General features: G+C 44.0%; 2 protein-coding genes across 2 annotated transcripts in view; one reads left to right on the top strand and one right to left on the bottom strand.

The window, feature by feature from the left end:
• Positions 1–24641, top strand: part of LOC113019255 (receptor-type tyrosine-protein phosphatase H-like) — a 423637-nt gene that overhangs the window by 150377 nt on the left and 248619 nt on the right.
• Positions 19085–22040, bottom strand: LOC113019287 (carbonic anhydrase 4-like). Its single transcript, XM_026162893.1, has 9 exons — positions 22018–22040; positions 21649–21721; positions 21534–21560; positions 21275–21445; positions 20903–21051; positions 20672–20767; positions 20360–20438; positions 20052–20215; positions 19085–19938 (listed from the first exon to the last, which is right to left on the bottom strand). The coding sequence occupies exons 2-9, from the start codon at positions 21719–21721 to the stop codon at positions 19753–19755; spliced, it is 945 nt and encodes a 314-aa protein (XP_026018678.1). The 5' UTR covers positions 22018–22040; the 3' UTR covers positions 19085–19752.

Here is a 24641-nt window from a genome sequence, read left to right as displayed (position 1 = left end):
GAATGTAAATATGAAAGAAATGGTGGAGAATTTAAAACTAAGAACTGGAGAAGTTAAAGGAGTAAGGAGAATGATGAGAGGTCCAGGGAAAGTAGAAACAGAAACTGTGGTGGTGGAATTTGACACGAAAGAGGTACCAAAAGAGGTCTTATTTGGATTAATAAGATTCAGTGTTGCGTGGTTGCAGAGCTACCGGGATTTAAAAATAGTTACGCAAAACAGAGCGTGCCCGCTCCGACCGGCTCTAAAGGGTTAATGGTTTTCCTTCATTTCTGATCTACTGCAGAATATTTGTATAAAATCCCAGGCCAGGAAAATCACCTTCATGTTTTTCTGTGTTTTTTCCTCAGTTACTTTGACACAAAGGAATCTGTTGTGATGCTTATGTTACATTGCTGAAATAATGGGCCAACTCATCTCCCGTGCAACATATTTATTTTTTACAAAAAACTGTAAAGACAGAAAAGTGTCTGATTGATAAGTTCTTTCAGCGCGCGGGCCGTACGCTGCCTCTTCACCACTGACACTACTTCTTCTAGTGTAGCCAACATTACTTTATACAAGTAACTTATACAGTTTCATTATCATATGCACCAATTTGATAAACTGCTTAAATCACAAAAATACATTTTACTATACACATGAATAACATAGTGAACTCTCATTAGTTTTATCTTGTTTTTACTACTGTTTTAATCTATTTATGAACCTGTCTTAACTGTATTTAATAAAGGACATGATATCCCTCTGCGCCATAGTGCATCCTAGACAGGTAAGTGTGGGCCAGCTAACAAGGCCAATGCAGTTATGGTTTTAAGATCTAGGCCCAAACGTCTTCTGCCACAAGCCTGGCCATGTGGTTGCTAATTGTGTGAAACTGGCACTTAAGCAGAAAGCACATCCAAAGAGAAGAAGGCCTGATTTGAAAACAGTCAGTCGTGGTTCTCAAACTGACAAGGTTGTCAGGCCCAGCAAAAGACCACACTTGGGCATAGTTGCTTAAGGGGCTCCTGTGGTCAGTGTAAGGGGTCAACTAGCTCTGAACTCTGGTTGTTTGACAATTTCCCAGGTCCTCAAAATGGCCTGCAGGGGGACTGGTCATGTATAACACCACCACTCAGACCTGCACCCCTGGCTAACAAACATGCCTGTACTCGTGACCTGAGGAATCGTCTGCAAAGTGTTTCAGTAAAGCCCACTAGCTGCCTGCTGGGTTCTCCACATGTGATGGTTCAAAGCCCTGGCTATCACATGTGACACTGTTTCGAAGGTCTGGGGCCACTCTCTGTCAATGCTGTTGTAGTGGCGGCACTCGGTCTCTATTTCACTCTTCTGTACCACCTTTAGGAGTCAGTCCGGCAACATGCATTTGAAACGCGAGCAAGTCCAGGTACTTTTCTTGCAAAAAAGATGTTTATTGAAACTTTTAATTTACATGGCAAGACTTGGTCAAAAAACTGTGTTGCTTCCAGCTTATCCGACTCCCCAACTACGCAATTTCAGTGTGCCGGAAGCCCAAAATACTAAAAAGCGCATTAGAATGTCACACTTCTATATTCTATACCTTTAACAAAACAGTATTTTGAAATTAACTAGAAATTATATTCTTAACATCAAACATGTATATTTCTCCTCTAATCGTTTTACCAGTACCAATAAAATTAACCTTTAATTGGCTCTTACAGTTGTGAACCCACTGAGATGGGGTTGGCAGCTTCCGCAGGAAATGCCCAACCGTTGCTATGGGGTTTTGTAGGTGGAGAGCCTACAATTTGGTGATGCAACGGTTACGGACTTGATTGTTTTGGTTATCATAATCATTTGACAAACCACAGGTTTGTATTTATGGGAGGGGGTGTTACGGCCCTAGCAGGGCCTCCTCCTGAAGGTGCCTGTGTGGGCGTGTCCTACAATCTCTTCTGCCTGAGGTGCCACCTTTCTCTTTTAAACAGCTGATTTACATCAGTAATCAAAGGGATTTAAGCCCAGAGAAAGATGAGCTCTGGGCTAGAGTGCCATGTGAATGGTTGCAGCTAGTGAGCTGTGTGTGTTCTGCTCCTACTTGGTGGAGAGGAGTGTGTTTGGCAATTTATCCTTCTCTGGCTTACTTCTCAGTTTAATTGACCAATGTTTGAGTTTTGTTCTGTTTCTTTAAATGGTGATAGTGGCTTGTCCGTCTCTTTTAGTTAATATTAATAGAAACTTTAATAACAATCTTTAATTTAATCATTTTGCCTCTTTCTCCTTTTTCTGACCCGGACACATTTTGTTGCTTCCCCCTCATCGCCGAGACCCCTTTTAGGGGAACATAACAGATACTTCAAAAAATGCTCCAACACACCGAGGCTCTAAGGAAGGATACAAAAACAATTTCTCTGAGATGTTAAATCTGTCTTTTCATAATGCTTTTTTTCTCTAATGCCTCCAGGGGATTTTCAACCAATTGTTTTCTTCACTGTTATCAATTTTACTTTTTGGTTTTTTCCTCTAACTCCATTAGCAGTCTCAGATGGAAATTTCCACCCTGTGGGAACACAAATTTGTTACTCAAACATCTTGTAATTTGATCAACCTATCACGCCTCTTAAAAGAGTGTGTCCATAGGTTACTATTTCAGCCCAGAGCTCTGCGAGCTATGGGAATTAGTCACAGCCACTCTTATTTTCTTATTTTATGTTCAGATACACAGTGTACTAAGAAACTTGGTTATGTACAGTCAAAATTCCAATTCAAACTACTTTAATGGAAAATGGACTGTTTTTTTATATGGCACGTTTTTATTATACCTTTGAGTACTCTCCTGAAGCACTCGAGGCACTTTATACAACTTGTTCCAGTCACACCTGCTTATGTAAGCACTTTTTTCTATGTGCTTACATAAGGGTACATAATGGGGGGTTTTTTTTGTTTGTTTTTTTACACATACTCCCTGGTTTTGTCTGTTTAATTAGTGTCAGCTGTGTTTTGCTTCTGGTTCTCATGTGATTCACAGTGGACATAGATGGAAAAAGGAGTAAAAAAAAGCCATCTGTCACAGTCTGACTGAAGCAGACTGTATGTGTTTGCAAAAGAGGACTCAAACGCAGACCAAATACTGAACATGACGTGGATTTAACAAAAAACAAGCCGTTTATTAAGGCTAGGAAACAAGGTACAAACAAAGGGCATGGGTGAAACTAAACAATAACCTAAACTGGGTGAACTGACATGGATACCTGAAGTTGTGACATGGATGAGCAGGCCACCTGACGAGGAATGACTGAAAACACATGGACTAAATACACACAGGAGGATAATGAGGGAAATGGAAACACATGGGGAAACACAAGGGGAGAGTAAAACTAAAAACATTGAACATAGGAACACAGGACCCCATCAAAATAAAACAGGAACAAAACCACAAAAACAAAATGTCCATCAAATGCACAGGAGTGCAGGGAACAGTTCATAACTTCTCAGGGGGCCGACCCGGAGGGTGACGGTCCAGAAATCCACAGTTCATGAGATCAGGGGGCTGGCCCGGAGGCCAACGGCACAGGAGTTCAGGATCAAACAGTTCAGGGGGGCCGGCCACGTGGAAAGTGGTGGCAGTGACTGAGCGGGTCTGGGGGCCGACCATGCGGACGGCAGCGACGGCATGGCAACAGGTCCAGGGGCCACCCACAACGGCCATGACGCCTAGTCAGTGGCCTGGAAAGCGGCCGGTGATGTTGAGGAGATGACGTGGAAAAGACAGCCGTGCTAGGCGTGGACGAGGTGGTGCCGTGGCAACCGCAGGACCAGGCGAGGCAGGACCAGGCGACGGCGTGGGAGCTGCAGGTGGTGAAGCAGGTGGTGGAGCTGCAGGTGGTGGCTGAACGAACTCACCAGAGCCGTTAGCGGAGATGGAGAGATGCTGGGTGGGTGCTCCAGAACCCCCAGCTGACGTGGCATGAGGCTGGACGGGCTCCTCGGGCCCTCCAGCTGACGTAGTATGAGGCTGGATGGGCTCTCCAGGCCCCCCAGCTGACATGGCATGAGGCTGGATGAGCTCCTCGGGCCCCCCAGCTGACGTGGCATGAGGCTGGATGGACAGTTGTAAAAAAGGAACTCTTCTTGGAACCGGACTGTAATTTATCATTTCAGTCCGGTTGTTTTCCAAAAAAAATGAAAATTGCGAAAGTAATACCACTATATAAAAGTAATGACAAACACAGTTTTACCAATTATAGGCCTATTTCTCTACTGCCTCAATTCTCAAAAATTCTAGAAAAACTTTTTAATTCAAGATTAGAAAAATTCCTTGAAAAACATCAAATAATAAATGTTGGTCAGTATGGTTTCAGAACGCAAAGAACCACTTCAATGGCGATAATTGAGGCAGTAGAAGAAATTACTGATACACTGGATAAAAATAAATATGCAGTTGGTATTTTTGTTGACCTCAAAAAGGCCTTCGACACAATCAATCACTCAATTTTACTGGATAAATTGGAAAGATATGGTATTCGAGGGAAAGCTGGTAACTGGTTAAAAAGTTACCTAACAGGTCGGGAACAATATGTTAGCATAGGGCATTACCATTCAGAGAAACTTGGTATTACATGTGGTGTTCCCCAAGGGTCAGTGTTGGGACCAAAACTTTTCAATGTATACATAAATGATATTTTTGATGTTTCTCAAGTACTTAAACTCATACTGTTCGCAGATGACACCAACATATTTTTCAGTAGCGATGATTATACTGATCTTGTAATGACTGTAAACAGGGAGCTAAAATTAATAAAAAAATGGATGGACATAAATAAATTATCATTAAATATAAATAAAACTAAAGCAATGTTTTTTGGTAATTTAAAATATAATATAGAATTACCAATTATCATTGAAGGTGTACCAATTGATAATGTGAGTGAAAACAAATTTTTGGGAGTTATAATTGATAACAAAATTTCATGGAAACCCCACGTCAGACACATAAAAACCAAAATTTCTAGAAGCCTCGCAGTTTTGAACAAAGTGAAACAATTCCTTGATAAAGATGCACTTCGTACTCTGTACTGTACCCTGGTTCTTCCACATCTTACATATTGTGTGGAAGTGTGGGGAAATACATATAAAAATACAACTAATCCATTAGTCACAGTACAGAAACGAGCACTGCGTATTATTCACAAGGCTGGTTATCTAGATCATACTCACAAATTCTTTCTTCAGGCAAAGTTACTTAAATTCCAGGATCTGGTTAATTACAATACATCCATAATTTTGTATAAAGCTTTTACTAAACTTTTACCGGCAAATTTACAAACTAGATTTGAAATTCGAGAAAAGGTTTATAATGTGAGAGGCTTTGGAGAATTCAAATTACCCAGAACTCGAACAACCCGTAAAGGCTTTTGTGTGTCTGTATGTGGTGTGAAAATCTGGAACAGTCTGAGTTTACAATTGAAACAATGCAAAAATATTCATAGATTTAAATTTCTCTACAAACAGTTGGTCTGGTCACAGTATACTCAATGATGGGTTTTAGTGTGCTCTGTAATGTCTGTCCTCTTACCATTGCTGGTATGGATTCCAAAATAAAAAAAATAAAATAAAGTGTGCGTATGTATGTACATATATGTACTTGTGTGTGTAGATATATATGTATGTATATGTATGTGTGTTTGTTACTTGTAGTTATTACTGCCTGTTACCTGTGGTAATGCAATTTATAATTTATATATTCTGTATTCAGTTATGAAGGCTCTAATTGTTGGTTGCGAGCTGCCGCTTAGATGCTTGTATCTGCCCGGGGCTGTTGATGGGTCTGTATGCAATGATGGGCGTAGCTGCGGGAAGTTTATTGTTTTTTTTTGTTGATGAGTGAGTATAGGGGTGGGATTTAATAAGTTTTCTTCGTCCCACTCCTTTTTCAGGCAAGTTTTGTTTTTTGTTTTGTGTATTTTATGTTCAATATAGGTATTTGTTGTGCCTGAAAATGAATAAATAAATGAAATGAATGAATGAAAGACCTGACGAAAGAGCTGAACGTCAGCATTGCAGCCAACACTGTTTTACCTCCATGTAATGCTCCTTACTGCTTCTGTGATGTCTACAAACCAATAACCTGCTTCTTGCTTCCCCACTGCTCCAGATACTGGCTTTGTGCATGCCTTTGTCATAAAGTGAAAACTGACCCTAGAGTCAAACCTGCCCGTCAGAAGTTGTGACGTCTCCCATTTGCTATGAGGGCTTCAGTTTTGACAGAACTGAATCATTTACTCAAAGCTGGTGTCACTGAACAAATTGATGCATCACAATGGGCATCCCCAATCGTTGTGACTGGACAGAAAGCTGGTGTAATAAAGATATGTACAGACCTCCGTGACCTGCCTGTTTAACTTGCCCTGAACAGGTTGCCTTGCGAACACAAATACAAAGTGGCTAGCCTGCCGGAATGAAATCACTTATGTCACATTTGCACCCAGAGATGGGCAGTAACGCGTAACGCGTTACTGTAATCTGATTACTTTTTTCAGGTAACGAGTAAAGTAAAGGATTACTATTGCAAAAACGGTAATTAGATTACCGTTACTTTACCGTAGGAACGCCGCGTTACTGCATTACTAAAACCATGATTTTTTTGCGAGAATGTCTCATGACAGTGACATAAGCGAGTCCGACATTCGTGACAACAGCTGTGTGCAGATCAACAATGGATCATATATCAAGTGCGGGAGAGAGTATGAGCATGCAGCGTGCCTGTATTGTCTTAATTATATTTTCGTGAAAGCCAAATCTATGCAAGACTCGGTAAAGAAAGTTCCAATTAACTGAATCGAATGCTTTTTCTGCATTGATACTGATTACCATTGCTTCTATTTTATTCTTTTGAATATGATTAATAATTTGTAATGTCCGTTGTACATTATCTTGTATTTGGCGCTCTCGAATAAAACCTGTTTGATCATTATGAATTAAATTAGGTAAGAACTTTTCTAATCGTCTAGCCATGATAAATGTAAACAGCTTGTAATCTGTATTAAGAACAGATATTGGTCTATATGACGCACATTCTAATTTATCGTTGTTTTCTTTTGGGATGGCAGAGATAATTGCTTCTTTCCAGCTAGAAGGTACTTGAGCCTTCTTTAGGACCCAATTCATTGTTAGAAGCATCACTGGTATTAATTCTTCTTTTAGCTCCTTGTACCATTCTGCCGTATATCCATCTGATCCTGGAGATATATTTATTTTAACTTTACTTATTGCTATTCTTAGTTCCTTTTCTGTTATATCTTCAATCAAAGTTTTATTCTGTTCTTCATTCAGTACTGGTAAATCAAGAGAATCTAAAAAACTGTTAATTTCAACTATACTACTCTCTGTGTTATTAGCATAAAGAGTCTTATAAAATGTTTCAAATGCACTCTGAACTTCTATTGGTTTATTTTTTATTAGTTTTGTCACTGGATGTTTAATTTTGTGAACTGTATTATCTGCTATTTTCTTTTTTAGTTTCCAGGCTAATACATTCATTGCTTTTGATCCTCCCTCATAATACCTTTGTTTAAGAAACATAAATTTTTTTTTTATTTCATATGTGGTCAAATCATTTATTTCATTTCTTGTTTTCTTCATTTCCTCCAATATATCCTGAGATGTTTTTCTTTTATGCCTTTTCTCTAATTCTTCTAACTTATTTTGTAGCTCTTCTAATTTCTTATTTCTCATCTTTTTCTTATAAGAGGATATTGCTATAATTTTCCCTCTCAGGACAGCTTTTAAGGCATCCCACAGAATAGGAGGAGACACCTCACCATTGTCATTAGTTTCCAGTGTTGGGACTAACGCGTTATTAAGTAACGCGTTACAGTAACTACGTTATTATTGTGGTAACGAGCACGGTAACTAGTTACTATGCCAAAACCGGGAACGCGTTACTCGTTACTGGGATTTAAATAGGCTCGTTATTCGTTACTTCATGTGGTGGCTATCGCGGAGCTTCCACAGATTCAGTAACATTAGCAAGTGGTGGAGGCCAGCAGGTGGATGAAGGAAAAGGGAGGCAAGAGGAGAGACCCGAAGCGGCCGCTGGTCCGAGAGTGTCAGGTGAACTGAACTTCAGGTAAGAAGTTATGACCTGCAGTCCATCTGGGTCAGATATGAACCAAGTTTAGGTGGAGTTTATTTTCGTTATGCTGACTTTTTCGTACTGCGTGCTAGCTAGCATGACGGAGTTCCTATACAGCTGGGTGGGTGCTATGTTACTGATGTTGAACTTTATTTTGTTCATAAGGTTAATTATTAGAGTTGCCAACCGTCCCGTAAAAAACGGAATCGTCTCTATTCAGAGAAAATATTACGCGTTTCTTATTGAGGTGAAAAGGAACACAGTTTGTCCCGGACTTCAGCTACAATGGAAAAGACACAAAGCTGGAGTTATTCTGTGTTTACGCTGCACAGCTGTTTCTTCTTCTCTCATCCTCTCACCCTCCCTCTCCTGTTTCTACTTCAATCATGAAACTGATCAATGATCAGCTGATCGGCTTTTCTCTCTTGTTTGTTTATCGCCCACTTTGCGCCAGAAAGAGGAAACCAGCGGATGTCGCGGTAAACAACAGCAGCACTTTTAAGCTTGATCAGCTGTTGTTAGAATTTATTTAATATTAATTTCTAGTATCAGCTGATGTTTGCTGGAGCCACAGCTGTAAAGCTGCTGGTCATGATATCGGTTTGGTTATGTAATGAGAGGGAAACATGAAGATGAAACCAGGAGATGTCCTTACTGAATCATCAGAGCTGTGATGGAGAAACAGGTTTACCTTTTAGTTAACATGAATGAGTTGAAGAGAAGTTATGAACTGCTTCTGAGAGACAAATAACACCAGGATCCTTTTCTAAGTAGCTAACAGCTGGTAACTGTGCAGGGGCGGGTCTAGCAAAGTGTTGCCAGGGGTCCATGTAGGGCATTAAAAGGTAAAGGGGGGCACAAAGAAATACTTTCTTATTCTCATTTAAAATGTCTCATTTTTAAAAAAAATAATTATCTGAGTCTTACAACAAACAATTGATAGATTGATACATATATACCATCAGAACAGTGTACATCACTGTCACAACAGAGTTTATTTTCATTCAAAGGCTTTATGATTTTTCCTATAATGGTGGGCCAGTGTCTAGTCAAAATGCCCGGGACGATTTTTTTGTCCCAGTCCAGCCCTGTATGCAGCTTATCTGCAGTCTGGTGTTACCTACATCTTCCTATTCAGAAGGCAGAATTTCCGAGTTCTGAGTACAATCGAAAGCACCACGACTGCAGTTTTTGTGTTGGATGTAAAAAGCAGGCTAGGATAGAATCAGGCATGGGATTTCTCTCGTGGAAATGTGCACATTATTTTTTCCTTTCAATTGGTAGGTGGCACAGTGCACTTGTGGCAAGTAAGCAAGCTAGAAGACTGGCAATCTTGCTGGGTATCCAGTTACGGAAGCAACACATTAACAAGAGAATTCTGAGTAAAACCAAAGTTACTTTCCCTAGTAACTAGTTACTCTGAAAGTAACGAGTAACTTGAAGTAACTGAGTTACTTTTGATAGAAGTAACTAGTAATGTAACTAAGTTACTAATTTAAAGTAACTTACCCAACACTGTTAGTTTCCATATAGAAGTGAACAAGGCTGGACTGGGACAAAAAATCGGCCCGGGCATTTTGACTAGAGACCGGCCCACCAGGATAAAGATTGAAAATGTGACGTCATTCAGGGGTAAAACCGCAAAGGATTCTGGGAACTTGTGGCAAGAGGTACTAGCGCACGCAGGCTTTCAATTGAACTCAGTTACACAGCGATAAAAGAAACACAAAAAATGGCAAGAAGCTGTTGTATTATTAACTGCAACAGCCGGTCGCATGACAGCCACGGGAAGCCGATCGTTTTTTTTTTTATCGGATTACGTCGTTGAAGAGAAATGTTTTAAGCCATGTTTCCGAAGTAAGAGCCGACGGATGGTCTGGATATACCAAATATAACGTCCCAGAACCCTCCAGCTCACATGTTAGTCTGCTCCAAGCATTCCCACAAAGGTCAGAGTTTTTTAGTCGTTAATACGTCATTTTTCTTAACATAATTGGTGATATAGGTTACAAGCAAGTCTGGCGCTGAACAGAAATTGTCGCGCTATGCTCCTTTGTTTATTGTGCATAAATAGTAAATTGTCCTGACACAATATTGCGTTTCACTTCTGTTATTGCCATGGTACATTGACAAAAACATATACTTTTATTCACAGGGTAAAACAGTTGTTTTGTATCACTAATTGTCCAGTGCGATTACAACATACAATATTATTGTCATTGCTACATTTCTGTAATGCTACCAGAAATTATTTCCACTACTAATTAATTACCGTTGAGTTCAAAGGTTATATTAATAAACGGTTAACGAATGTGTATTTATGACGACGATTTGTGAGACTGGTAAACTTACCTGTGTGAATATGTGTGTGAATGGGTGGATGACTGAATGTAGTGTAAAGCGCTTTGGGGTCCTATGGACTAGAAAAGCGCTATACAAATGCAGGCCATTTACCATTTACCATTTACCTTTGTTCATACGATGGTCTTTCGTTCTACACGGTGCATTTCAAGGTCCTGTACCCATCCGTTGGTAAACTGTACCTGGGCTTGTTGCAGTGACCTGAAGTTACTAAACTTCATGAGTGTATGCACTCACTCCAAGAACCGTGTATTTATAAATATGAGCGTGGTGAAAGTTGGGCAGCACGCTAACGTCTTTTGTCCCTCTGTGTGCTCGTAAGGGTCTGACCCTTTCACACCTCTGATTTTTTCCTCGTATCTTTTCTTTGTCTTTTCGTCGAGTCTGTCTTTGTACGGACCGGCATTGTTCTCCTTTTGTTTTGTACATTCCTTTTTTGTGCGGCAAAGAAAAAACAAGAAGGTATTGGAACCGGAGAATGAACGTTTTGTGGTGCTGCAAATGCTTGCATTTGATGCGGTACTTGGATTGTTTTGCCACGAGTTCCCGGCATGCAATGCGCAAAAATCACGTGATTGCTAAACAAGGGGGCGGGTGCATTCGGCCTCCTCGGCTGTAATTGGTCCAGCCCAGAGTCGATCATGACCAATTGGTCAATCCAACACCTTTCATTATATATACCCTTCCTAAAAAAAAATAAATAAATCCATCGGCCCACAAAAACAAAAAATCGCCAGCGGCCCACCGGGCAAATGCCCGGTATGCTCGATGGCCAGTCCAGCTATGGAAGTGAATCTCTTTCTTAATTTGTTCTTTGAAGTGAGGATCATTCAGTAAGCTTGAATTTAATTTCCAATTATTGAGTTTTGGTTGCAGGTTTAAATCAACAGACAGGTATACTGGTGCATGATCGCTTAAGTCTATTGCTCCAATTTCACAAGTGTTTATTTTATCTTTATTTTTCCCAAAAGTTATGAAATAATCTATTCTTGTGTATAACAAGTGCGGTGAGGAAAAATAAATATAATCCCTTTGGTAGGGATGCAAGTCTCTCCATATATCAATTAGTCCCACCTCCTTCATCAATGTATTTATATTCTTAATTAATGTTTTAGTATTCTGTACTTTTCTATTGGAGATATCTAGCTTTGGTTGTAGATGTATATTTAAATCTCCTCCGCAAATTAGAAAACCTACTGTCTCTGTTACCATCATATCTCTTAAAGAAATAAATATCGCTTCCAGGGGGTGCATATATATTTAACAACGTGACTGGGTTCCCCTCAATGTTTCCCCTTACCAAAATACAACGTCCCTCTTTATCACTTATCTCGGATATTTTTTCAAAGAGTAATTTGCTTGATATCAGGATAGCCACTCCTCTCCTTCGTCCAGTTTTATAGGAAGAGGAGAAAACTGTTGTATAACCCATTCTTTTCAGTTTTTCATGCTCCTTACAGTCTAGATGGGTTTCCTGTAGATACACTATTTGTACTTGTTCTTTCTTCATTTTTGTTAAAATTTTATTACGTTTAATTGGATTCGACAGGCCATTTACATTATATGATATGATTTTTACCTTGTCTTTGAGCATACCCTTACTATTTGAATATTATTAATGTAACAACGACATATACTATCAGACCACTCCCTAAACATACATAAGCAAGCATTAATATTAACATTAAAGCTGTATAGAACAATAGCTACAGAAATAAGCTTTATTTGGTCAAAGAAAAAGAAAAAAGAAAAAAAAGACTTCCAACTGTGGGGTCCCCGATATGACCCTAAGTAAGCCCCGATAAAAAAGGGGGCTTCGAGGGGGGGCCTCTCTCACCTCTATGTGAGACAGGGCCTTCCTTAGCCAGCCGGCCAATGTCCATTCTACTAATAGCATAGGTAGCACGTCCGCCTATTTTCAATTTCTGCATTGCCACTTCAATATATTGTTTCGAGATAAGAAGTCTTTACCAGTGTATATGGCTAGTTTCCTCGGAAGACACTTTAATGACATTAAACTCACCACCTGTTCCCTTTATGCCTCAATTTTTCGGTGTTCCACTCATTCTTGCTCTTGACGTCTAAATACTCGTAGTCTTTCCTTATAATCTCGGGTCTGGTCTTTTTTTACTTGGCTCCGTGTTTTCCTTTCTGTGCGCCACGATAAACGTTGGATCTGTTCCAGAAGCGTCTCCGGGCATTTGATGATCGTCACCGGGAATCCCCTCTTTACCATATCACCTGTCGCCTCCTCCACCAAGCCGTATAGCACTGTTCCCTCGGGATAAAAGACTCTCATCTTTGCTGAAAAAGGAGTTTGGAATCGGATTTTCTTGTCTTTTAACACAGCTTTCACCTCTGCGTATTCCTTTCGCTGCTTTAAAATCTCTGGTGCATAATCGTGATCCAAGTTAACCGTCTTGCCTTGGTAGTCAAATCCACGCTTCTGCCAGGTCAATTTCAATATTTCTTCTTTCATTCTGTAACTAGACAGTTTGGCAACGATTGACCGTGGCGTCACTCCTGGCGGTGGTTTTGACATCAACGCGCGATGTGCTTTTTCCACTCGCAGCTCCGCGGAGTCCACCAACTCCAGATTCTGTCGTAATAAACTCTCCACAAATACGACCATTGATGTAGAGTTGTCTTCTGACCCCTCCCACCATATATTCGAATGTTTTCTCTTCTATACCGTCCCTCCAGGTCTGTCAGTTTGGCATCCATCTCAATATGCAGTTTGAGCATCTCTGTTACTGCTTCCTCGTTAGCTTGTATTTGAGTTTCTACATCCACTATTCTTTCTTCTACCTCTTCCACTCTCTTGTTGGTTTTGTTTATTTCCTCTCTGATTTCCTTCAATTGTGCTCCATTATCTCTTCTGAATTCCCTTAATTCTTGGAGAATAAGGTCCAAGCTTGCTATGCTAGCGTGTTCTTTTGCTTCTGCTAGCATATCACTGTCCTCTATGACGCTACCAGCTGGTGAGTTCTGGCCTTCTCCGTCTTCCTCGTGCGATTCATGCTGCGTAGATTTCTTACTATTTTTAGTTCTTGGCATCTTGTAACCCTTATTCAGTTGTCTTATTTTAATAAGAATCTTTACGAAATCGGGTCTCTATGGGCTATTTTTAATTAAGGCGTCAGGTACACGTTCTCCTATGCTGCTATCTTGTAGCTTTCCAAACCGGAAGTCGATACAGAATACTTTGAGTCTGAACCTTTACTCCCAGCATCTTTCATTATTTCAGAAAAACCCACCGACTGCAGGTTCACTGTGTGAGACTTAACGTCCTCATCACTAGTTAACTCAGAAAAACCCTTTGACTTGGTAGGAAGACACAGTACAGAAGTACAATGGTTGGTGGCTGCAAATAATGGTGGGTTGGTTATCCCAGCGTTGCACTTTACAGACAATCCGTCCTGTACTGCGCTAAAAACCCCTGTAGAGCTGGGTGCTAGGTTAGTGCCGGCGGATACAGACACATTTTCATTAACGGCAACGTTAGAACTGTTGCTCATAGTACCAGGTTCAGGAATTGTCTGCTCAAAGCTTGCTGTACCAGGGTTAAACAACTCGAGAACAATACAGTTATTGTTTGCATCAGCACAACATTCAGGTTCAGAAGTCATGACGCTGAGGACACAGTCATCTTTATTGCTGTTAGGATTGTTAACTGGTTCATGGATGCGGCGAGACGGGACGTAGCGGTGCGCGACGGAGGCGAGAACGCCGCTTTCTCCTTGAAGCGGCTGTGGACAAAACCTGACTTTCCATGGCGACCGGCTCCTCGTCCTCCAACCACATCCGTGCTAGAAAGGCAGCAGGACACGAGTAGTCCGATCGAGGCGGCGAGGGCGGGGCGGCAGGTGCGAGGCGGGGCGGTTGGCGAGAACTCCTCCTCGGGGATGAGCCAGGGCTTCCAATGGAGCTCGTCCTCCCGATACGCCCGTAATACCTGCTGCCGCTCCTCCTCGCCGAAGTCAATAGCAGCTGGCATCTCCTTGAGCCGCGTAGTGCAGTCAGGCGGTGGCGAGGATGCAGAAGCCGATGGAGCGTGAGCCGAGGGTGTGTCGGCGGTGAGCCTCACCGTACCAACTCTGACTGCTTCTAGCTCACGAGGCAGCGGGGAAACAGAGCTACCGCATGGCTCTGGCGACGGCTCACGCACACAGGACAGCTGCTGTTGCAGGCGGAGTTGGATAGAGGAGACGAGAAAGTCAATGATGAGGGGATTCAGTGCCTCCCATAACCAAGGGAATACGAACACGCATACCCCTACTTGGCGGACTAACTCTTTCCGTTCCTCCTCTCTGGAACACTGCAGCCACTTGCCGCATAGCGACTCCACTGTCCGGATGATCTCCTGTTCTTGTGTCGCTGGGCATGGTCGCGTCGTACTGTCACGGTATGCAGAGACAGGCCGTGCGGTGGTGTGTGTAATGGACCCAGGTGCGTACACAAGTGAGTAGACGGGAGTGAACTTAACAGAAAGCGAGCCTTTATTATGGCTGAAGACAAAGTGTACAAACAACGCAGGGATAGCGTGACTAGACTATAACTAAACTGGGAAAACTAATACTGTGACAAACTAAGAAAACTCAGAGACTAAGATGATCACTGAAAGGACTGACCGTGAAAACATGGAGGTGAGAACACAGACGACACGACACAGACTACATGAAACACAGAGACTAAATACACATGAGGGATGATCAGGGGAAGTGGCCACACATGGGAGCACAGCTGACACACATGAACCTAACGACAGGACAGAAGAGGTGAAACTAAATACACTGACATTGAATACAGACTTTCAAAGTAAAACAGGAAACATGGAGATTAGACATGACATGAACTAAACATAACCATGCAGACATGACTCATGACAGGTAGACGCACGAACCAGGGAGACGGAGTACAGGGGAAGATGACAGAAGCGACAGCATGAACTTGACAACACAAGACACACAGACATAAACACATGAAGGGCAAGGGAGGCTTAATACAAGGGTAATATAATTACAAATGAGCTGGAATAACTTATTGAACCTAAACAAACAATAAACATCAAAATAGACTAAACACAAAACACTGGGTCGCACGACCCAGGACCATGACAGTAGCAAATGCAGATGAGGACTCCACCCAGCTATGTATCTGTCACGGACCCGGCTCTGGGGACTCGGGGTCCGTGGGCAGTGGGGACTGTGACTATTATTGTTATTGTTGTTATTATTATTATTATTATTATTTGGTGTGTTGTCTGCACTGCCCCTATGCACATCTGTATGTAGGCAGGTATGTGTGTGTGTGTGTTTTGCCTTTCTGCTGTGGCCAAGTTACAGGCACCTTCAGCCCTGGGGGCGTGGTCTAACTTGAGGGCTGGCCACACCCGAAATCCTGGCCGCACACCTGCTCCTCATCTGGGCTCGTCGGGGGAGCTATTTAGATGAGCGATGGAGCTTCCACCGACGCTGGATTATTGCGTTTGACTACACGTCAGTCTTCAAACAAGTCAAGTGTGAGTGTATGCCTGCTGGGATAAGTGTTAACGGCTGCCTCTATTGTTTTCCCCTCAGGAGGAGTGTGGGACGAGAAGGAGCAGTGAGCACGGGGAGTGCAGGGACACTGGGGCAGAGAGCACTACACGGGGACTTTTGGGAAGAAGACACTACACGGGAGTCTGGGAAACTGGGGATTTATTGTTGTTTACTTCACCACCTTGTAAATAAACACTGTTGCACTGAAGAGTCCGGCGTTTGGGTCCTATTTCCCCATCTCCCCACGGTCTGCCAGCCAGACCGTGACAGAATAATCCAGCCATTATGGGCCCAGCGGACTCAAGGACCGTCTCACAGGAGGAATTGCTCGCCCAGCTCTGGAAATACTGTCGGAGCATTATCCAGGCGGCGGATCCACATCAGAGACACATGCAGGTCGTATTTTTTGATGCCTTCCTGTCTTCAACCACCTGTTCCATGAGCTTTCTGGACATTGCAAAACTAATTCAAATTGTAACTGTGTTGAGGGCTAGCTCTAGCTTTGAACTGTTTGGTTTAGGCTGTCCTGCCTCCCTGGCAGCCCTCGCTGCCTGGTTTTTTCTTAATAGGCGGAAGGTTTTCCCACCGCCGCTTGCTGCTCACCTATTGGACCCTCCACTGCAAGGAGGACGGCGCCCTACTCCATCTCCTCTCACTTCTTCAATGACCTCTGTGTCAGCAGACCAAAGACCGACAGTGCTGGTCACCACAGTGAGTAAACCGGACCCTGTCATTTTAACTAATCCAGTCACAGATGAACAGGGGACAGGTTCCTTTGCCCCGCCAACACGAAAGAGACGGCACCGGCGTCATCCTCATCAAACCGAAGCTCACCTCACTCCTGTGGTTTGGGAAGAACCAGCTGACTCTGGACTGACCGTACGAGGAGCCGCGGACCCAGTGCTAGAACATGAGCCTGCCACTACAGACAATCGGGAGGCTGAGATTCTCCCCAGGGCTTCCCCAGAGGCTGAACTGGAGGCCTCAGTTGCCTCTGGCCCCCTGGAAATTGCTGAGCCAGCGGTAACATTGTTTTCCTCTCCACCCTTCATGTTGGACATATCACCCTCACTTCAATTAGCTGCCCAGCTAGTCGGTCAGTCATCATCTGTTCCACCTTCCACATCCACTGCTCTGCCACCACATCCACCGCCTGCTGCTGCCATGTCGCCATCGTCACCGCTAGGTGACCGGCTCAGCGTGCATGGGGATCTCGCGCCGCAGCCGGAGGAGCTCAGCGAGCCGGAGGAGCTCAGCGAGCCAGCTGGGGGGCCAGCGCTGCTGCTGGAGGAGCTCAACGAGCCGGAGCTGGAGCTCGGCGAGCGGGAGCCGCAGGTGGAGCTCGCGCTGCCCGAGCAGGAGCTCAGCGAGCGGGAGCCGCAGGTGGAGCTCGCGCTGCCCGAGCAGGAGCTCAGCGAGCGGGAGCTGCAGGTGGAGCTCGCGCTGCCCGAGCAGGAGCTCAGTGAGCGGGGGGAGCCCGCGTCACCAGCTGTGGAGCTCAGCGAGCCGGAGGTGCTCAGCGAGCCGGAGGTGCTCAGCGAGCTAATGCTGGAGGAGCTCGGCATGCCGGAGGAGCACAGTGAGCCGGGGGAGCCCAGCGAGCTAATGCCGGAGGAGCACTGTGAGCTGGAGCAGCTCAGCGAGCCACCCACTGAGAAGCCCGCACCGCTGCTGGCGGACCTCAACGAGCCGGAGGGACCGGCGTTGCCAGCAGAGGAGCTCAGCGAGCCTGGTGAGCCCGCGCTGCCACCGGAGGAGCTCGGAGGTCCGGAGGGATCCGCTGAGCCAGAGCTGGAGGTCGGCGTGCTGGAGGGGCCGCCACGTCCAGCAGCCCGGCCGCCACGTCCAGCAGCCCGGCCGCCACGTCCTGCAGCCCGGCCGGTACATCGAGAATCATGGGTTGTGCTGAGGCGGGAGCTACAATGCCGCCGCCACCGGACCCGTGGCCGCCCGCCGGAACTGCAACGCCGTCGCCACCGGATCCGTGGCAGGCCGCCTGAAGCGTTCTGCTCCCACCACGGGGTTGGAGGTAGGCCGCCCGAACGGTTTTCCCACCACTGCCTGACCCATAGCGGGTTTTGCCTGCTTGCGGTCCACTGGGTTGGCCGCAAGAACTGTTGCTGCCACCATGGCAGTGGTTGGACTTTTGAACTGGGGTTTTCCGGCCCTCCGTCCTGTTTCCCCCCCCGCCGCCCGCCCTGGGGTGGTTGGGTTGTGGTTTCTGTTGTGTTTTGGGTCGTCGGGAGCCGACCCTTAGAGGGGGGGTACTGTCACGGACCCGGCTCTGGGGACTCGGGGTCCGTGGGCAGTGGGGACTGTGACTATTATTGTTATTGTTGTTATTATTATTATTATTATTATTTGGTGTGTTGTCTGCGCTGCCCCTATGCACATCTGTATGTAGGCAGGTATGTGTGTGTGTGTGTTTTGCCTTTCTGCTGTGGCCAAGTTACAGGCACCTTCAGCCCTGGGGGCGTGGTCTAACTTGAGGGCTGGCCACACCCGAAGTCCTGGCCGCACACCTGCTCCTCATCTGGGCTCGTCGGGGGAGCTATTTAGATGAGCGATGGAGCTTCCACCGACGCTGGATTATTGCGTTTGACTACACGTCAGTCTTCAAACTAGTCAAGTGTGAGTGTATGCCTGCTGGGATAAGTGTTAACGGCTGCCTCTATTGTTTTCCCCTCAGGAGGAGTGTGGGACGAGAAGGAGCAGTGAGCACGGGGAGTGCAGGGACACTGGGGCAGAGAGCACTACACGGGGACTTTTGGGAAGAAGACACTACACGGGAGTCTGGGAAACTGGGGATTTATTGTTGTTTACTTCACCACCTTGTAAATAAACACTGTTGCACTGAAGAGTCCGGCGTTTGGGTCCTATTTCCCCATCTCCCCACGGTCTGCCAGCCAGACCGTGACAGTATCATTTCAAAAGTTCTAGAAACTTCCAAGAATTAAAAAAGACAGTAAAACTGCAAAAACAGTCATGAATAATTTTAATTGTCTTTTAATAAGACCAGGAAAGTGACAGTTTTCTTCATGTTCAAGCAATACAGTTCAGTACTAAAGACAAACAATGTGCATCACTGATAAGTTATTCTCTGGGAAAGTTACACACAAAGCCTTCATAAAAGAATCAGCATGTTTTCTTTTTCCATTTTCCACTTCAACTGCAATAGTGGCTGCACCGATGGAGCCAAAATAAAGTTTACAATAGTTTAAAATAAATACAAAAAATAACAAGGACAAGACAGTCCCCTGATCCTTCAATCACCGTTTGGTAAACTAAACTATGTGCACATGCCAACATCAAGGCATATCTTCACGTGTCACATTCTTATAATGCTGGATTTCATAACTACCAGAACTACACTGCAGGTGCATCTCTTTGTCAAGTGTAGCTTGGCAGCTCAACGCGGACGTGGAACATGCCTCAATTGTTCAGACCGTGTTGGCCTCGCAAAATGAAAACTTGTGCATGTCATTGCTTAAAGTAAACTTGAGGTGCAAGCATGAGGTGCAGACATACAAATGCAAATCTTTAAACAGGTTAAAGCTTTGTAGCAGGTAGCCATAATCAAGAATAGCAGAGATAAGTAGCCCTCACCTTAATAAATTATTCTTCGCACTTTTCGTGATTATGTGAAACATAAAGAGCTACATTAGAAATCAGCAAAAGCCTGTTTTAATTAAATAGGGAAAGAACGCATGTGCTGAAGGGAGGCACGTTTGTTGACAATGTCCTCTTTCTATTTTAGCTCCAACTCCAGCCCAATGTAAGACTGAGAAGCAGCAGGCCCAGGGAGAAGCAGGTTGTGGAGGCAGAGGCCTTGATGCTCTGAGTCCAGACTTTCTGTGCAGGCTGCAGGCTTCTGTAGACGTTTGTCATGAGTGGTGACATGCTGTCGTTGAAGTGCAGTGTGGTGCTGAAGAGGTCAATCTGGTCATGAGACATTTTTTGTTTCCAGTTAACTCCATGAACCACTATCAGGGCATTGGTGCTTGCAACAATGACAATTAGGAGACACAAGGAAGAAATGAAATAACACCTACCAGATCTTTACTGACTTTAATTGGTTCCTTAAAAACGGTCCAGACCACCGCCTCATTACAAGCTGGGGTTGTCAAGGATCCGAGGTAGCGGTAATACTTAGTGCGATCCACACCAACGAGCAGGTCGTCCAAGGAAAACCCGGCTGCAATGGAAACTTTCTGGCCTGAGGACAGAAACAACATGAAGGAACTATAAATTACAGAATTTAGAGGCAGAAACAGGAGAGGAGGTTGTTGGGTTTTTTTGGTGTGTGTGTGTGTGTGTGTGGGGGGGGGGGGGGGGGGGGGGGGTTTACCAAAAATGTTACCTTTTTGTGTGATGTTGGCCAAGTAAGAGGTCAAATTGCGCCAGCTTTGTGGCTGGCCAGTTGAGTTACCTGGCATTACCTGCAAAAAAAGTTTATTTTACATTGTCATACCCATCTAAGATGTGTAAACAGTATACCAACAACCCCCCACCACCACCCCAAACACACACACACACACACACACACACACACACACACACACACACACACACACACACACACACACAGGCACACACAACAATGACAATGCAGTGATTCCAAAACAGAATAACACAGCAGGCATTACATCATCTCGTGCGCTGCTTCTCTCACCTCAATGAAGAAACCAAGAGCTGCGAGTCCGGTGGAGTCTTTGACGGCTAGACTTGTATTCCCATTGTAGGATGACTTGCTGTTCACAATATGCAGCTGGGAAAATTCATAAATTCATAAAGATCATACAGATGTTCGTTTGTTTGTTTGTTTATTTTATTTATTTATTTATTTTTACAATTTAACATGTACAAGATAAATGTACAAAATAAACGTTAAAAAAATCTGTACCTCCATAGGATAGCGCTTTCCATCTACTGTATGCTCTGCGCCGGGCACAGAGGAGCCATTACCCCAGTGCAAGTGAAACTGCAGGCTGTCGTATTGCTCGGACAGGTCCCCTCCTGAAATCTTAACTCCGCTCTTAAGGGTCACTTTGACTGGAAGAAGGAGGAAAAACAAAAACATGGTGAAGTTACACCTAACCTGAAAGAAGTAAGAGGAAATGTTCAGGTCCAAGGCAGTTTAATTGTAGAGAAGAGGGGGGCGCTGAAATCCAAGTAAGACATGTTGTCTTTTTTTTCTTTTTCAAATTATTATTACTATTATTATTATCTAAAAAACACGAGATGACACTTTTGTGGCCTTACACCCGGTGTTTACCTGTGTCGCCAGTATTTTCTATGGATGTCATTGCGGAGGTGTTGTCATACTTGAAAAAAGTGAATTCAGTCAGTTTGTCGTTCGGTGTGGCTGATGCTGAGACGATGTTAATGGGTGACTGTCGGCTGCCGCTGCAATACTGGGGGGAAATTCTTGGCCAGGTTGTGTCATCTATAAGCAGAAAGGGCACATAAAGTCACCGGAGAGCGGTCACCCAGTGGGCAACATGGAATAGATAATGGAGATATTGGGTACTTACTGCAGGATGGGAGATGATAACACCAGGCTAGATAAAAAAAAAAAAAAAAGATGGGGTTAAAACAGGACATTCAGATTCCCTTATGTAGACAAAAAGCTCTTAAGTGAATACATACCTATAGAGTCCGATGCGCAGTGAGCGGTGGGTAGGACGCACACAACAAACGCAACAACTTTAAACCACTCCATCTGAAAAGAGCAAAAAGCCACATTGTTTAGAATCACACATATTTAAAAAAAAAAAATACATTAAATTAAATTAAAATACTTTGAAAAAATGTAAAACACAGAAATAAATGAATGAATTTATGAATTAACATGTTGCTGTATGGAATGACAAATTTACCTATATAAAAACTTTCACCATTCAATTCTAAAAATTAACTAATGCTAAAATTTCAAATGCTGCAGTTAATAGAGAAAAGAATGCAACAAATGCAGGTTTCTAATTGTAGCCACTTCACCTGAGCAGCACAGTGTCTTACCTTTGATGCACCTGTGCCTCCGTTCAGCCTGTTTTCAGATGCAGCTCACCTCACCCTCCCTCTTTTTATTCCCTCAGTGCATCCTGCAGCTGGCTGGACACCGCCTCCATGTAACATGTGAGTTGGTCTTTATCTCTCCGCAATAATTTCGCGGAAGTACAACGGAGTATTAATGCGACATTAAGAAAAAAAAATACATTATCGATCATTTTGAGAATAAAGTCGAAATTTCGAGTTTAAAGTCGTAATTCTAGATTACACTCGTTATTTCAAGACAAAGCGGAATCGCACTTCAGAATCGGTTTGCGTAACAAGAAAATAAATACTTTTTCTTTTGGCACATTGACAAAGTGTAGGTGTCATTATAAAAAGGTGAAAATATGAAGAAAACTGCACCTTGGGCAGACGGAAAAAACACACAACTTTGGACAGAAAGGTTACGTAAAGGTTATTACAGCCTCGTGCAATAAATATGATGCATGTTTTATAACAAGACGGCTGATAAATTTAATCCAAACAAGGCATTTTGTAAAGGGTACAGCAAACTTTTTCTTCAAAATAGTTTCGACTTCAATCTCAAAATGATCAAAATGATCGTTTTTCTTAATGTGGCCTTAATACTGTGTCGTGATGATTAATGATCTCACTTTTTTCATTTATTGTTTTACACAATCAGGAACTGTTTTGTTTTTGTTTTGTTTTTTTTTTTTGTTTTTTTGCCTGTCCTGTTTGGCTCTTTTGCCATCAGAATTGTTGTCTAAAGGCAAAGAAAGATGCCCAACGGATTTACTTTACCAAATTGACCATCCCAGCCTTGCCGTAATGGTCCATTTGATTCACCTTTTATTGTTTATTTTATTTTCACTTGCTGAATACGGGACAGACTTGACTGGGGGAAAGAAGGGGAGAAAGAAAGAGGGAAAGAGAAACAGCTGAGAAGAGGGACGGGGGAGAAGGGCAAAAAACAAAAACCAACAGAATGAGCGGAAAAAAAAAAGAAAAAGAAAAAAATGCATATATCGATCACCTGGATCACCTGTTGAGAAAGAAAAAAGAAAACAAGCAGAAGAGAACAAGAGTAATAGAATAAACAACATCACAATGATATATGGGAATATGACAGTAAATACTAAATATTAAACATTATTGTGCAGCACATAAGATCAACAGAACACAGTGTGCTTTGAGGCAGGAGCCAAAAAGGGTGTCGTTTGTGTGTGTGATCACCCGTGTGTACACCTGTGAGCATGGACGCGCTTGTTTTTTTAAAAGGTTCCTTCATGTAATGATCTGCTAGAGGGTGTGGGGGTGTGTGTGTGTGGGGGGGGGGGGGCACAGCCCCGTCCTCCAGGGCATGAAGCAGGTATGGAGGAGATCAAAACTCCAGACATCCAGAGGCCCCCAGAACACAAGAGACCAAGGAAGACCAACAGAGGGGCAGCTGCGCCACTGTCCCAGTAAGAGCTGAGGAGAGTCCCAGATGAGGGCTCACTCAGCAGCCGCGGAGCAGAAGCCAGGGGGGGTTGCAGTGACACGCCCGTGAGCTCCGCCGGCAGCCAGCTGTGCTTGAGTGACCGAGCCCCAGGCCGTGAGGCCGGGGGCACCCCACCTCCGAAGTGGCCCGAGCGAGCCCCAGGCTCCAGGCCCCGATAAGCAGCCACCAAGGAGTGAGCCGGTGTGTACCTGGGCGCCCATCCCCAGACACAAGTCCGCCACTGGCAGGGGAAGTGGTGGTGGGGGGAGATAGGCCTCCAAACCTTGGAGGGCCTGAGATGTCTCCAGAGAGGTGGCGTCTGACACCCAACCTGACATATAGACACAGACATACAGGCACACACAGATACAAACATCCATTCCCACCCTCATGCTCTCATATGCACTTACTCCACACTCAACCAACGTGGAGACAAACATAAAGAGACGCTGTACACACGATCACACTCCCCAAGCGTACTCTACGAACCGAGTCTAGGTACCCTTGCCCCTGGAGGGGGGAACTGTACCCAGACCCAGGTGGTGTTACCCTTTTCCCTTCGGTGGGGAGAGGCAGACCGCCCCGACTCCGCAGCAGCAGGGAGGCCCCACACTCCAGACCGCAGTCGGACGGCCAACTCCTCCTCCTAGCCCCCTGCTCCAGCAGGCCGCAGAGAACGGGGATGGAACTGTGCAGTGAACAAGAATGAAAACCGTTTGACAAAGAGGGAGATTGTTTTATCATCGGGGTTTTTTTTTAAATCATGTTCTATTTGTGTTTTCGTGTGATTGTGTCGATTCATGAATAATAAGACGATTTAATGCGACTCACTGCTAAAACAACATATCAGTCTTTGCCTTGGTAGGACTGTTCCTAGACACCCAGTAGACAATTACAGACAGCATGCTTTCCATCATTCAGGAGCATTTATGCTTTCCTATGTTGATCTGCATGACTTTTGTTTTTTCTTTTGTGTTTTTCTTGAAAGGTGATAGGTGTGAATGCATGACAGTTAAGTGCAGGTGACAGCTTGGGTTTTGAGTAGCGATCCATCAATAGTGTTTTCAATGCCAACATTTTTGTTTTAATTAAATGACAAACATTGCAACTAACCAGAATGCTATGTGGGTAATTACACTAACAAGTAATC

Source organism: Astatotilapia calliptera, chromosome 3, assembly GCF_900246225.1.
Source record: "Astatotilapia calliptera chromosome 3, fAstCal1.2, whole genome shotgun sequence".
Lineage (NCBI taxonomy): Eukaryota > Metazoa > Chordata > Actinopteri > Cichliformes > Cichlidae > Astatotilapia > Astatotilapia calliptera.
This window is presented reverse-complemented; position numbering and strand designations above follow the sequence as displayed.